The following is a 14,644-nucleotide window of genomic DNA, read 5'->3' as shown; positions in this document are numbered from 1 at the left end:
CACTTTGGGACTAATTTCCAGAGTTGAATGGGAAGTATCTTATATTTCAAAATGGACCATTTCCTTGATACTTGCTTTTTTTCTGTTTTAGATAGATTTAGCTAATGGTTATAAGGGCTTACTGAGTGCTAGGCACTTTTCAGACAGCGAGCAATAGTGTTAAACCACATCAGAAGACTGAAATGCATTTAGGAAAACACCGCGAACAGTCCACTCAAACTTCTTCATCAAGTTATACTTACTGGCTGGAAGCTTGTTTAAGGAACTCTTCATCCGTATGCTTGAAAGTGTCCAAAAGGCACCTCTTCACGGTTTTCTCTACACTGATTACATCTCCTGTTACAAAAGGGCCAAAAGAAAACAATCTCTCAAGGAGGGAAGATTATCCTCCTCCCACTGTAATTTTGTTTTGTTTTTTGTGTTTTTTTGAGACGGAGTCTTGTTCTGTTACCAGGCTGGAATACAGTGGGACGATCTCAGCTCACTGCAACCTCCGCCTCCCAGGTTCAAGCAATTCCTCTGCCTTAGCCTCCCGAGTAGCTGGGAATACAGGCGTGCGCGACCACACCAGCCTAATTTTTCTATCTTTAGTAGAGACGGGGTTTCACCACATTGGCCAGGCTGGTCTCGAACTCCTGACCTCGTGTTCCACCCGCCTCAGCCTCCCAAATGCTGGGATTATAGGCCTGAGTCACCAGGGCTGGCCATTTTGTTTTTGTAATTTCTGCACATCAATTGATTTTTAAGCATGATTAAGAACAATCCCTATTTCTTTAAAAAAAAAAATTTTTTTTTCTGAGACTGGGTATCACTCTGTCACCCAGGCTGGAGTGCAATGGTACAATTGTGGTTCGCTGCAGCCTCAACCTCCTGGGGCTCAGACAATCCTCCCACCACAGCCTCCTGAGCAGCTGGGACCACAGGTGCATACCACCATGTCCAGTTAGTTTTTGTTTTGTTTTGTTTTGTTTTTGTAGAGATGGAGTCTCCCTATGTTGCCAGGCTGGTCTCAAACTCCTGGGCTTGAGGTATCTTCTGGCCTTGGCCTCCCAAAGTGCTGTGTGAGCCACCGTGCCCAGCCAGAACAATCTCTGTTTCCTCACATATAACACAGTACCATTTGAAGTTGGTTTTACTAGTTTTCCAATAAAGGCAAGACACTAACTGAACCCAAAGACAATTCACAAAAGGTGCCTATCACTCAGAGTCGTAAGAAGTGCTACCCGACGTCACCCCACATGGCCGCTATGCCTGGAAGCCTTGGAGTCCACTCCTCAGCACCACTCTTTTTCTTTTTTTTTTTTTTTTTTGAGACGGAGTCTCTCTCTGCCACCCAGGCTGGAGTGCAGTGGCCGGATCTCAGCTCACTGCAAGCTCCACCTCCCGGGTTTACGCCATTCGCCGGCCTCAGCCTCCCGAGTAGCTGTGACTACAGGCGCCCGCCACTTCGCCCGGCTACTTTTTTGTATTTTTTTAGTAGAGACGGGGTTTCACCGTGTTAGCCAGGATGGTCTCGATCTCCTGACCTCGTGATCCGCCCGTCTCGGCCTCCCAAAGTGCTGGGATTACAGGCTTGAGCCACTGCGCCCGGCCGCTTCAGCACCAGTCTTTTAAGACTCATCAATGATTCTCTGCTAAAGCCAACATGACACATCTGACTGCTTCATACAGCCATCCAAACAGCAATAACCAAAATGAGTATCAACTGATTGCGTTGTCAGTCTCACCTTTAGGAAATTTTCTGATTAAGTTCTGATGCAAATTCTGTGCGGCAAATTTTGAGGCTCGAATTCCTCCATGTCCATCAAAAACAGCAAAATATGAAACCCGAGTACTGAAATAATGAATTGAGAGTTAATCAAATTCTCACAGCAAAAAACACACTTTTCCATTAAAGCTTTTAAATTTCATCTCAAAGAGTGAACATTAATAAGTCAGAGGAAGTCACATTGGTAAGACACCAGTCACACTGTTATGAATGGGGGAAAAAAAGGCTTTAACTGAGACAAACATTTAAGTAACTTTCACAGCATTTTATCTTTTTTTAAAAAAAAAAATACTTGTGTGTGGGCCAGGTGTGGTGGCTCACGCATGTAATCCCAGCACTTTAGGAGGCTGAGGCGGCAGAATGGCATGAACCCGGGAGGCGGAGCTTGCAGTGAGCTGAGATTGCACCACTACACTTCAGCCTGGGTGACAGAGCAAGACTCCGTTTAAAAAAAAAAAAAAAAAAAAACACACAAAAAACAATCAAGTCATTTATCGAAAAAAGTCAAAAACAGTTATGCATCACTTAACAATAGAAACGTGCTGTGAAGTGATTTTGTCGTGCGAACATCATAGAACATACTTACACAAACTGAGAGAGTGTAGCTTACTACACACCTAAGCTACATACATGGCAGAGCCTATTGCTCCCAGGCTAAACTGTACAGCACGGTACTGCACCAAATACCATAGGCAGTTGTAACACAACGGTAGTATTTGTGTATTTAAGCATACCTTAACATAGAAAAGGTACAGTAAACATGGTATTATGGCCGAACACGGCAGCTTACACCTATTAATCCCAACACTTTGGGAGATGGCCAAGGCAGGAGGATCACTTGAGGCCAGGAGTTCAAGACCAGCCTGGGCAACATAGTGAGACCCCATCTCTACAAAATTTGTAACCTTATGGGAGCACCATCATATATGCAGTCCATCACTGACTTGATGATGTCATTCAGCACGTGATTGTGTAAGAGCAGCAAGGATATTACAGAATTGTCACTCAAATAAATTTTAAATATCTCATTTTAAAAACCTCTTACTACTCTTATTCCTATTCCCCTTTCAAGTTTTGCCAGAAAACTCTCATATATGGAATAAAAAACATCGAATAAACTATTTCAAGAAAAAAAAATGCCTATGAGAAATGACATTTATTCTAGAGAGCTGCTTTTCTTCCAAATTTTTTGGAATTCCTTTTCAATTTAGGACATCCTGAGCCATGAGAAAAAAACCTCATCTGGTTTATAACTCAGAGCTGTTATCTTACTGCCTGTTATTTGCAAGGCATGATTTAGTGTTCCCAATTAAATTTACACTCAAAGGATCTGCCTTCTTGGGCTCCAGAGGTCCCTTTCCTGGTTTTAATGCAAATCCCAGGCTGGGTATGGTGGCTCATGCGAGTAATCCCAGCACTTTGGGAGGCCAAGGTGGGAGGATGGCTTGAGCCCAGGAGTTTGAGACAAGCCTGAGCAACTTAAGGAGACACTGTCTCTATAAAAAAATTCAAAAAATTAGCTGGCTGTGGTGGCACATGCCTATGGTCCCAGCTACTCAGGACACTGAGGTGGGAGGATTGCTTGAGCCTAGGAGTCAAGCCTGCAGTGAGTCGGAATTGTGCCACTGTACTCCAGCCTGAGCGAAACAGCAGGACCTTGTCTCAAAGGGTGTGTATACCGTCCCCTCTACATATGATCAGCTGCTCTGCAGCAGCCATCACCTCATCTTCATGAGTAGACCTCATCTACAGGACAAACGCCATCAGCCCAAACGAGTCCAGCACACTGTATGTTAATGACCAACTGGTGTCAATAAATGTACGTAATGTATTTATTATGTAATTCTGAATTACGTAACCTGTGTAATATATATTATTAAATATGTACTTTAATGTATGTTAACAGCCAACCTCATGTCCTACCTTCTGGTTTCTTTTTCTCCAGGCCCAAGAGCTTATCCAGAAGGCTTCATTTTAGTTTGTATAGTTGCAGCTAATTTTTCATTGTCTGTCATTTCCTCGACATCATTTTGACTTTTGTTCTTCCTGGGCCCTGATTATCTGTACTAGCTCTCCTTGATCACCATTCATATTTTAATTAGTGGCTTCCAACTCTTATCTTCTAGGTCATGGAATAAAAATATTCTCTGCCAGAAGCTGCTCAGTTGCTGGTAAGGAGTAACACACACTGCAGAGACCTGCCACGGAGCGTCGTCTCCCGCTCAGCTGCTCAACCGCGACACTACTGACATCCCAGGCTGAACAGCACTCTGTTGTGGGGCTGCCCTGCGCTGCTAAGATGCTCAGCAGCACCCCAGTCTCTACCCCCAGACACCAGTAACAACTCCCTCCCGCATTATGACAAAAATGTACCCAAACACTGACAAACGTCCCCTGGGCGGGGAGCAAAATCAACCCCAGCTGAGAATCACTGATGTACAATCAAGTGATGTGTTAGTCTTTCCAGTAAATACATACTAGCCAGTCCAAAATGCCAGTCAGAACCCAGGAGATGTTAATGCCGGCTGGGCTTCCTACCACATGAGACTCACATGAGGGACGATGGGGGCCTACACTCCTCGGTGATGTCGTTCAGGATGACGTGGGCATCCTGCATCTCCTCCCTCTCACCCTTCCGCTCAGCCACATAGCCCTTCAGACCAAAGATCACCGAAGAAGCTAAGGAAAAGAGAACAAAAAAGCCAATACAAAACTGTGCCCAACCCTCTGGAAACCCTAGTCCCAGAGCAAATGAGAGGGAATTATGACTGTCTGACTCAACAATATCCTAATGGTGCAAACAAATAAGCAATACCCCTTAAGGCATCTTCCCAGCTGCAAATATGTAACTAAAATCAGAGCACTGTTGGACAGGGTGAGCTCTAAGAGGTTGCACAGGGACACGAGAGAGGAGTCAGTGAGCACAAAACAATTCTGTCTAGGGTATAAGTCAAAGCACCAGGGCAAGGGATGTGCTGCCATCCCAGAGAAGTGAGATTCAAATCAGGGGAAAGGATCACGTGCAAATTAGTCTTGTGATAATTGAATAAGGACAAATGCAAGTCAGCAGAGTTTGTGTCAAAAGCCCTGTAAGATGCCCTGAAAATACGTATTTCCAAGCTCAAGGCTGGTGAAGAATTTGAACAGTAAGACTGGTTGCTCTTACTTCAACTGAGGAAGAAAAAGATAAAAGATTCCAATGCAGGCAGAGATCTATTTACATTTAATGGTTAGGCTCATTTAAGCTCATTTTCTGATAACTAATGCCAAATAATAAACACTGTGAAGAGCTGTCCTCTGGGAAGTGACAAGCTAAACTAAAGATGACATCTTCCCAGCAAAGCTACAAGTGGGTTTTTTCACATACCTCTGCCTGCATCGTACAGCTTTCACTGAGATAATTTATGGCAAAGGACAATGCAGTCAATGAAAATCCCACAGCTCGGGCCACGCACGGTGGCTCACGACTGTAACCCCGGCACTTTGGGAGGCCACGGTGGGCAGATCATGAGGTCAGGAGATTGAGACCATCCTGGCTAACATGGTGAAACCCCGTCTCTACTAAAAATACAAAAAATTAGCCAGGTGTGGTGGTGGGTGCCTGTAGTCCCAGCTACTTGGGAAGGCTGAGGCAGGAGTATGGCGTGAACCCAGGAGGCAGGAGGTAGCACTTGCAGTGAGCAGAGATCGCACCACTTGCACTCCAGGCCAGGTGACAGAGTGAGACTCCGTCTCAAAAAAGAAAGAAAGAAAATTCCACAGTTCAAGAATACTTTAGTACCACAACAGAAGTATTTATTCTCTTTAGTTAATACTTTTCGTTTTCTTCCCCATTAACTTTGACAAGTTACACAACTGACTACAAATTTCAACGGCTTTTTCCAGGCTTAGGGAAGCTGCCTACAAAGCTAAATCATGTAATTCAAAGCACTAATCGACAAACTGCGAACAAAGATCGGAAGTCAGAGAGACACTAGGTGGTCAAAAACTAACCATTCACTGCAGAATACTAAGAAAAAAAACCACCTGTATTTTTTAACTCTTAAGGAACAAATGTAGGTTTCCTATCTGATCAAAGGTAGGATCAGAGATAGATGTACACGAAAAGTAGGAGAAAGCACAGAGAAACTTGGAAATTCATTTGCAAAAAGGGAACCCTACTCATTTCTTAAATACAGACATAAAAAGTATTATTAGAAAGCTGAAACTGGTTTTGCTCTGGGTTGTTTTAAAATATGAAGTCTAATACATTTGTTTTCAAACTGTCTGAAAACCTTTACAAACTTTCTTTTCCACAAGCTCTTCACTGCCATTCTTCTCTTCCTCGGAGGTTTTTCTCTTTGCTCCTTTCCCTTCATTCTTTACCATCTGGGATATTGACGGGGCAAGAGAACCTGGAAATAAAGTAAAAGCCGGACAGAAACACAGCTGTAGACTGTTGGAAAAAGTCACTAGCAGACTGGGCTTCATCCTAGCACTCAAAGACAAGGTCATTTCAAGCAAGGTCTGGCAGAGGCAGGTGGACCCAGGAGTTGTGTCTTCATGGTGGTGCGGGGGGTGGGGCAGGTCCCCACAGTGAGAGAACAGAAAGATCTAGGCCCTGAGTCACTCTGACCCTGCTGAAGGAGTTTGCAAAAGACTTTTCCCAGTGGTAAAAATACATATATATTTTTTTGGCCTGTAGCATATACATGTTTTTATATCCACAGGCTCTTAAACAAACACTTACAAAATCTGTAAGCAAACTAACATATCCTAAACAAGTTCCAAAAAGTAGTACCCAAAAAGGCTCAAAATGAGGTAAATGGCAGCCTTTAAAAACTGTACTATATCCTTTCAAAGTCAAAATAGGGCTGCCACAGCTGTTCCCACTAGCAAAAGGATGAATCTGTACTCAAAACCAGAGCTAAGGGAATCTGCAGTGCACATGTGTTTGAAATGAGAAAAGTCGAGTTTCAAAGAGGTGTGCAACTTAACCTTTCAGTCTCAGCTGTCTTCACCTATGCGTACCATGGTAAGAATACTGTCATCTCAGAGGGACGTTTGAAAATAGGTGAGCACAGGTAAGAAGAGCATTTGTTACAGGGCCTAACACATCAATCTCCAGTAAGGGCAGCTGTTGTCCTAATAAATGACTTGAAATGTTCTCTGCATTTAGGTATAAAAGTATGCAATAGCCAGATGCAGTGGCACATGCCTGTAGTCACAGCTACTTCCGGAGACTGAGGCAGGAGGATCACTTTAGCTCAGGTATTTGAGACCTGCCTGCGCAAAGTAGTGAGATGCTTCTCTTAAAAAAAAAAACAAAACAAAGGATACAAGTACTTACGTACTTACTCAACCTACTCTTTGCCAGACATTTCTTTTTCTTTTTGTTTTTGAGACAGGGTCTCATTCTGTCACACAGACTAGATCGCAATGGCATGATCACAGTTTACTGCAGCCTCCAACTCCTGTGTTCAAGTGATCCTCCTGCCTCAGCCTCCTGAGCAGCTGGGATTGCAAGCAGGAACCACCACACCCAGCTAATTTTTTAATTTTTTGGTAAACACAAGGTGTCTTTTTTTTTTTTTTTTTTTTTGAGACGGCGTCTACTCTATCGCCCAGGCTGGAGTGCAGTGACGCAACCTCAGCTCACTACAACCTCCACCTCCTGGGTTCAAGCGATTCTCCTGCCTCAGCCTACAGGCGTGCACCATCACACCCAGCTAATTTTTCTATTTTTAGTAGAGATGAGGTTTCACCATGTTGGGCGGGCTGGTCTCGAACTCCTTGTGTCAGACATTTCTTAGTGCTGAGAAAAAGGTAATGAAATGTTCCTGCCCTCAAGAAGAGTAAATTACTTGCACAAGGACCTATTTCTGCAACACTGTAACATGATGCACATGCGCACCCTGCATAATGCAACGCAGGTGTTTCCAACAGTCTCTCTCCCAAAGGTCCCCATTAGTGTCCTGTGGCTTACTATGTGGGTTCCAGTTTTCCCCAAATAGATGTGAAACTATCTTCCTTTAAAATTCCAAAACAGATGGCCAGGTGTGGTGACCCACGCCTGTCATCCCAGCACTTTGGGAGGCTGAGACAGGCAAATCATCGAAAGTCAGAAGTTGAAGACAAGCCTGACCAACATGGCGAAACCCGGTCTCTACTGAAAATACAAAAAATTAGCCAGGTGTGGTAGTGCCTGTAATCCCAGCTACTCGGCAGGCTGAGGCATGAGACTCACTGGAACCCAGGAGGCAGAGGCTGCAGTGAGATGAGATCTCACCACTGCGCTCCAGCCTAGGAGACAGAGCGAGCCTCCATCTCAAAAAAAAACAAAAAAAAGGAAAAGGCCAGGCACAGTGGCTCATGCCTGTCATCCCGGCACTTTGGGAGGCAGAGGCAGGCGGATCATGAGGTCAAGAGATTGAGACCATCCTGGCCAACATAGTGAAATCCGTCTCTACTAAAAATACAAAAATTAGCTGGGTGTGATGGCATGCACCTGTAGTCCCAGCTACTCGGGAGGCTGAGATAGGAACTTGAACCCGGGAGGTAAAGGCTGCAGTGAGCTGAGATCGTGACACTGTACTCCAGCCTGCCAACAGAGTGATACTCCGTCTCAAAAAAAAAAAAAAAAGAAAAGGAAATAATAAAATTTCAAAGACACCTTACAGCTTTGTTATTGACTTCTAAGCAAATTACACTGTAGTCAGAGAATGTAGTCTGTACAAAAAATAGATTATTGAGGCTTATTTTATGGCTTAGTACATAATTAACTTTTGTAAGTGGTTCCTGCCTAAGAATGTGTTATCGGGCCAGACAAGGTGGCTCACACCCGTAATCCCAGCACTTCGGGAGGCCGAGGCAGGCAGATCATGAGGTTAGGAGACGGAAACCATCCTGGCTAACATGGTGAAACCCCATCTCTACTAAAAATACAAAAAAAATTAGCTGAGCATGGTGGCGGGCACCTGTAGTCCCAGCTACTTAGGAGGCTGAGGCGGCAGAATGGCATGAACCCGGGAGGCGGAGCTTGCAGTGAGCTTAGATTGTGCCACAGCACTCCAGCCTGGGCGGCAGAGCGAGATTCCATCTCAAAAAAAAAAAAAAAGAAAAAGAAAAAGAAAAAAGAATGTGTTACCGGCAGGGTGCAGTGGCTCACGCCTATAATCCCAGTACTTTGGGAGGCCAAGGCGGGCGGATCACAAAGTCAGGAGTTCGAGACCAGCCTGGCCAATATGGCGAAATCTCATCTCTACTAAAAATACAAAAATGAGCCAGGCATGGTGGCGCATACTTATAGTCCCAGCTACTCAGGAGGCTTGAGGCAAGAGAATCACTTAAACCCGGGAGGTGAAAGTTGCAGTGAGCTGAGACTGCGCCACTGCACTCCGGCCTGGGTGAGAGTGCAAGACTCCGTCTCAAGAAAAAACAAAAAAGAATGTGTTATCTTCTCAAGAAATCTAAAACATTAGACCCAAGATTATATATCCAAAAAATCAAGCTTGCTAATCATGTTATGTAAATCTTCTAAATTGTTACTACTTTATTGTCTTTTGTCCTGTAGATAAGAGACAGCTGTGCTGTATCTTCATTTCTTTTATTAAATCCCTTAACAGCCTTCTTTAAACATATTCACTTCCTTTTTTTTTTGAGACAGAGTGTTGCTCTGTCACTCAGGCTGGAGTGCAATGGCGTGATCTCAGCTTACTGCAACCTCCGCCTCCCGGGTTCAAGCGACTCTCCTGCCTCAGCCTCCTGAGTAGCTGGGACTACAGGCATGTGCCACCATGCCCAGCTAATTTTTGTATTTTTAGTAGAGACGGGGTTTCGCCATATTGGCCGGGCTGGTCTTGAACTCCTGACCTCATGTGATCTACCCGCCTTGGCCTCCCAAAGTGCTGGGATTATAGGCATGGGCCACCACGCCCGGCCAGAACATACTAACTTTCATTACAATTAAGGGTACTATCTTTATTGGGAAGGTTTCAGGCTACACTGTGAGTGTGAGGATGCTGCAATTTTTTGGTATGGGTCTATAGCCCTGAAGATTGAGAATTCTTATGTAAGATGACTATAGTACTTTTTCCAAAATATAGAAAATATACCTGCATATGAAATGGGACTACCTGCATCCCCCCTGCCCCCACACCATCTATCTCCCAAACTCTCCTAACCCTCACCTTCCCCAACCAGAAGAGCTCCACGTAAGTTCTCCTGAGACAGAATCATACCTTTGCCACGATGGCAACGGGAATCTGCTCTACTCTTCCCTTCTACTTAATGAGGACATGTAAAGGAACATGTTCAGGAGAAGGTAGAGCCAATGCTACTAGCCTTGATACATTTGGGTCAAGCGCTCTGTTTAACAAGGCAAATCAGAATAATGAACTCCGAATTTTAAAAAAATGTTAATAACAAAGTTAAGAGTAAATTAGTGAACTCTTAATTCTTAAAGGCAGTTCCAACAATCTGAACCTCAAGAAGTTAATATCACCAGAGAGTAATAGAGTATTATCTTATCTTTGTGCTTCCAATTAATGTGCCTGTTTATAGTTTTAGTAAACCTTATACTGTATGACTTAATGGCATCCAAAATCCTGTTAAAACCTATATATAAATTTCACAGAAGAGTAAAATACTATGTATTATTTCCACCAGCACCTTGGATTTTTTCCTACCACTTACCTGAATCGCCACTGCTAGCGGGTGGGAGATCATCAAAAAGCAAAGGTCCCCCTGATCCTGAAACACAGCAGAACACTTAGTGAGCCCACAAAAAATATGTAAGGCTTAAGTTTCAGAATCCATCCCACCAGGACACCTATGTAGGTTACTGAAATAAACTCAAAACTCTTGCGTCAATCCAGTGGCAACTCATACTGCGGTGAATAATATCTTGAACCTATTTTAAAGTCCTATTATTTCAAAGGAAATAAAAATCTGCCTTAAAAAGTTAAATTGTACTTCAGGTAGTAAAATAAATACTCAAGTGAACCAGAGAAAACTGCTCCACATTTTCTTGCAGTACTTCTCAGGGCTAGCGACTAGCAGATTTTTCTGCCTTACCTGATGCCATGGATTCAAAACTTAAAGACAGTCCAACACCTAAAACATCTGTGTGTTGAAAATGGGGGAAAGGGAAAAAGATTGAGACAACTACAATCCCAGGATGAGTAGAGACGTTGACACACACCTGGGAGAGCCTGAAGACTGTACCTGAGTCAGTACTGCTGGCCGGAGGGAGGTCATCAAAGAGCAGGGGTTCTTTCTGAGCTTCTTTCCCTAAAACACAGAACACCTGTTTAGAGAGCATGTGGCCATCATCCAGGACAGATTTTCAAAGAGGAAGATCATGTGGTCTCCCCTGCTTTGAGACAAGTTTGCTATTAGATTCTAATTTTCTCCTTCCTGTTGGACAAATTTTTAAAAAATATTTTCTTAGCAGCTTTTTTAATCTGGGCATCTGTTTCCAACAGTTGCAGTCAACATAAAAGCAATGAATGATGCCCTAACAGGCATTTTCAGGGCCACTGAGTATTTTGAGGAAAACAAGTATTTTCTTGATAATTTCATTATTGAAAGCATGAAACATTTAAAAGTCTTTCTTTAAAACAGAATCCTGGGAAGCAAAAAACTGATTCTAGACCAAGAAAACAATACTTAGGACTTCAAGACCGACGTTCAGAAATTTGGGGGCAGGGGAAGAGGGGAGGGACCTTCAAAGACCTACAAGTTTATAAAAATCCTATTTCAGTAACATTCTGCAAGGGAAGAAAATCTGTTGGAACCCGGTGTCCCTAGCCCCAGCACAGTGCCTGATTCAATAAATAGCTTTAGAGAAAATAAGGAGTTTCAGGTTCAAAGACAGCCTCAGGAGAAAGTGAGGAAACTCTTTTAACAAAAAAAAATGTGAAGATTTACATTCCAAAAGTATGTCTTAAATGTTTTATGCCCAATTATCTTTTTCCACATAAAATTTAACTACCATTCCTTATTATCCAGCTTTTTCCTAAAATTCTATTTAAGCTATTAGATATCTGAACTGGCACACAAGAATCCAAATTAGAAGTATACATGTTCACCTCCTGCAAAATTCAACACACCAACCAAACACACCGGCTTTATCCCACCTCTTGTTCCTCAGAGTTCAAGTATAAAGATGTGCTCATTTAAACCAGACGCAGTGGCTCATGCCTATAAACCCAACACTTTGGGAGGCTGAGGTGGGAGGACTGCTTGAGCCCCGGAGTTCAACACCAGTCTGGGCAACATGGCAAAAAAAAAGTCTATAAAAAAGTACAAAAATTAGCCAGGTGTGGTGGCAGGCGCCTGTAGTCCAAGCTACTCAGGAGGCTGAGGTGGGAGGATCACCTGAGCCCAGGGAGGCCAAGGCTGCAGTGAGCCATGACTGGGCCACTGCACTCCAGCCTAGGGAACACAATGAAACCCTGTCTCAAAAAAAAAAAAAAGTACTCACTTAAAAACCATTTTTTTTTTTTTTTTTTTTTTTTTTTGAGACTGAGTCTCACTCTGTTGCCCAGGCTGGAGTGCAGTAATGTGATCTCAGCTCACTGCCTCCGCCTCCCAGGTTCAAGCGATTCTCTTGCTCCAGCCTCCTGGGTAGCTGAGATTACAGGTACACACCACCACGCCCTAAATAATTTTTGAATTTTTAGTAGAGACATGGTCTTACCATATTGACCAGGCTAGTCTTGAACTCTTGACCAAGTGTTCTGCCTGCCTCAGCCTCCCAAAGTGCTGGGATTACAGGTGTGAGCCACCATGCCCGTGCTAATTTTTGTATTTTTAGTAGAGACAGGGTTTTATCATGTTGGCCAGGCTGGTCTCAAACTCCTGGCCTCAAGGGGTCCACCCGCCTCAGCCTCCCAAAGTGCTGGGATTACAGGTGTGAGCTACTGTGCAAGGCCAAACACCAATTCACTTAAATAAATTTATATCTCCTGAGAGGCTCATCCATATCATCTTTTTGCCTCCATTTAGAAATGAGCTCGGTATCAACTTTCTTCTTTTAAACACAAAAACTTTAATTAAAATTTATAAACTTAAGGGAATGAAATTTCTCCCAGGGTCTTTGGGTCAGAAGTACCTAAAATACACAAGAAATTCCTGAGTTAACAAAAAATAACTATTTTGCTTTATATCCCTAATACAAACGGGAAAATGTATTCTCATCTCTCAGGATGACTCTAAACAAATGAAGTAATTGCAAATACTTTCACTTTTCTTACAAGTGACATAAAGACTTTGCAAGTATACAAGAAGCAGAAGAAAGACATTAAAAAGTATTTAGTATGGCCAGGCGTGGTGGCTCACACCTATAATCCCAGCACTTTGGGAGGCCAAGGTCAGGACTGCGGTCAGGAGTTCGAGATGAGCCTGACCAACATGGTGAAACCCTGTCTCTCCCAGAAAAACAAAAATTAGCTAGGCATGGTGGCGGGTGCCTGTAGCCCCAGTTACTTGGGAGGCTGAAGCAGGAAAACAGCTTGAACCTGGGAGGCGGAGGTTACCATGAGCTGAGATAGTGCCACTGCACTCCAGCCTGGAAGACAAAACCAGACTCTGTCCCCACCCCACAAAAAAAGTATTTAGGATAACCATTACTCAATGTATTAATCCACTTACAAGAATTCCTAATATCCCGAAGTAGGTCACTTTTGCCCAAACGACACTGGATCTAACAATCAAAACGCCCGTTCTCCGGACAGACTCAAAACCACATGAGATGATCCAGACAATCACGCTGCATTCAGTGGGGTCACAGAGTCAGATGTCTTAGGACAAGGGAGGGGACATTTACAGGTAACAGCCCAACCTGAAGAGCAAACAACCCTTCCACTTGTACCAGGTCATATTTTAATTTTTGAATTAACTTGCCTGTCTAAATCAGGTCTTTCCATTGTCACTGTACAATGGGGGAAGTCTTCTTTTACCCAGGTAATAAATACATTTTCAGTTCTTGCAAGCATTCCTCACAATGCAACTTCCAGCTTAGTATTAATACGAGCCTGGCCCCCTCTCCTTTGGCTACAATTCAGTCAGATGGTGCCCCAAACTGAGCTCCATCCCCAGAGAACTGCCTGTCACCTTCTTTCTCACTCTGGAATACTATGAGAGGTATTTCAATTAAACACAATGAGACCATCTTAATTTTGCTGGCCACAACTGGGAATGGCTTCTAAAAATGATAATATTGCCTGCCTGTCAGGCACTATTCTAAGAGCTCTATACATCTTAACTCATTTAATTCTTATGAGATAGGTACTATTATTATTTACCGATTTAAAAACTTAGGCACTGAGGTCAATTACCCACCCAAGATCACAGAGCCAGTAAGGAGTGGAGTGGGGATTCAAAGCCATGCAGTCCATGCTCTTAGTGAGGTACTACGTGCCTCCATACATGGGCACCCTTCCAGAAACTTCACAAACATCAACTCATTTTACCCTTACAACAATCCTATGATAATCCTGAGATTGTATAAAATCTCTGGAAATATCTTTTGCATCATCAAAAGGATCTAACTTACAAGTTTATACATGGATTCTTTAAAAAAATAAAAATCTATAGGTCATAGATACATAAGGAAACTACCAACTAGCCAAAACCTTCGATTCTTTTTTTTTAAATTGAGACAAGAGTCTCCCTCTGTGAGCTAGGCTGGAGTGCAGTGGTGTGATCACAGCTCACTGCGGCCTCACCCTTCTGAGCTCAAGCAATCCCCCCTTGTCAGACTCCCGAGTAGCTGAAACTACAGGCATACACCACCACGCCCAGCTAATTTTTTAATTTTTTGTAGAGGAGACAGGGTCTCACTATGTTGCCCAGGTTGGTCACGAATTTCTGTTGTTTCTTTTTTTTTTTTTT

The 14,644-nt window shown here is 43.3% G+C and overlaps 1 protein-coding gene across 1 annotated transcript in view; it reads right to left on the bottom strand.

Moving 5' to 3' along the window:
- Positions 1 to 14,644, bottom strand: part of ILKAP (integrin-linked kinase-associated serine/threonine phosphatase) — a 33,742-nt gene that overhangs the window by 13,198 nt on the left and 5,900 nt on the right. Inside the window, exons 4-9 of the mRNA XM_011929649.1 lie at positions 10,973 to 11,054; positions 10,442 to 10,498; positions 6,049 to 6,162; positions 4,321 to 4,447; positions 1,728 to 1,834; positions 243 to 336 (exon numbers count right to left, since the gene is read on the bottom strand). Of these exons, the coding sequence (XP_011785039.1) occupies positions 243 to 336; positions 1,728 to 1,834; positions 4,321 to 4,447; positions 6,049 to 6,162; positions 10,442 to 10,498; positions 10,973 to 11,054 (581 nt within the window). The remainder of the gene's footprint in view (positions 1 to 242; positions 337 to 1,727; positions 1,835 to 4,320; positions 4,448 to 6,048; positions 6,163 to 10,441; positions 10,499 to 10,972; positions 11,055 to 14,644) is intronic.

The sequence above is a fragment of the Colobus angolensis genome, unplaced genomic scaffold (assembly GCF_000951035.1).
Source record: "Colobus angolensis palliatus isolate OR3802 unplaced genomic scaffold, Cang.pa_1.0 Scaffold82, whole genome shotgun sequence".
NCBI classification, from domain to species: Eukaryota; Metazoa; Chordata; class Mammalia; order Primates; family Cercopithecidae; genus Colobus; species Colobus angolensis.
Note: the sequence above shows the minus strand (reverse complement) of the source record. Positions and strands in the feature narration are given on the sequence as shown.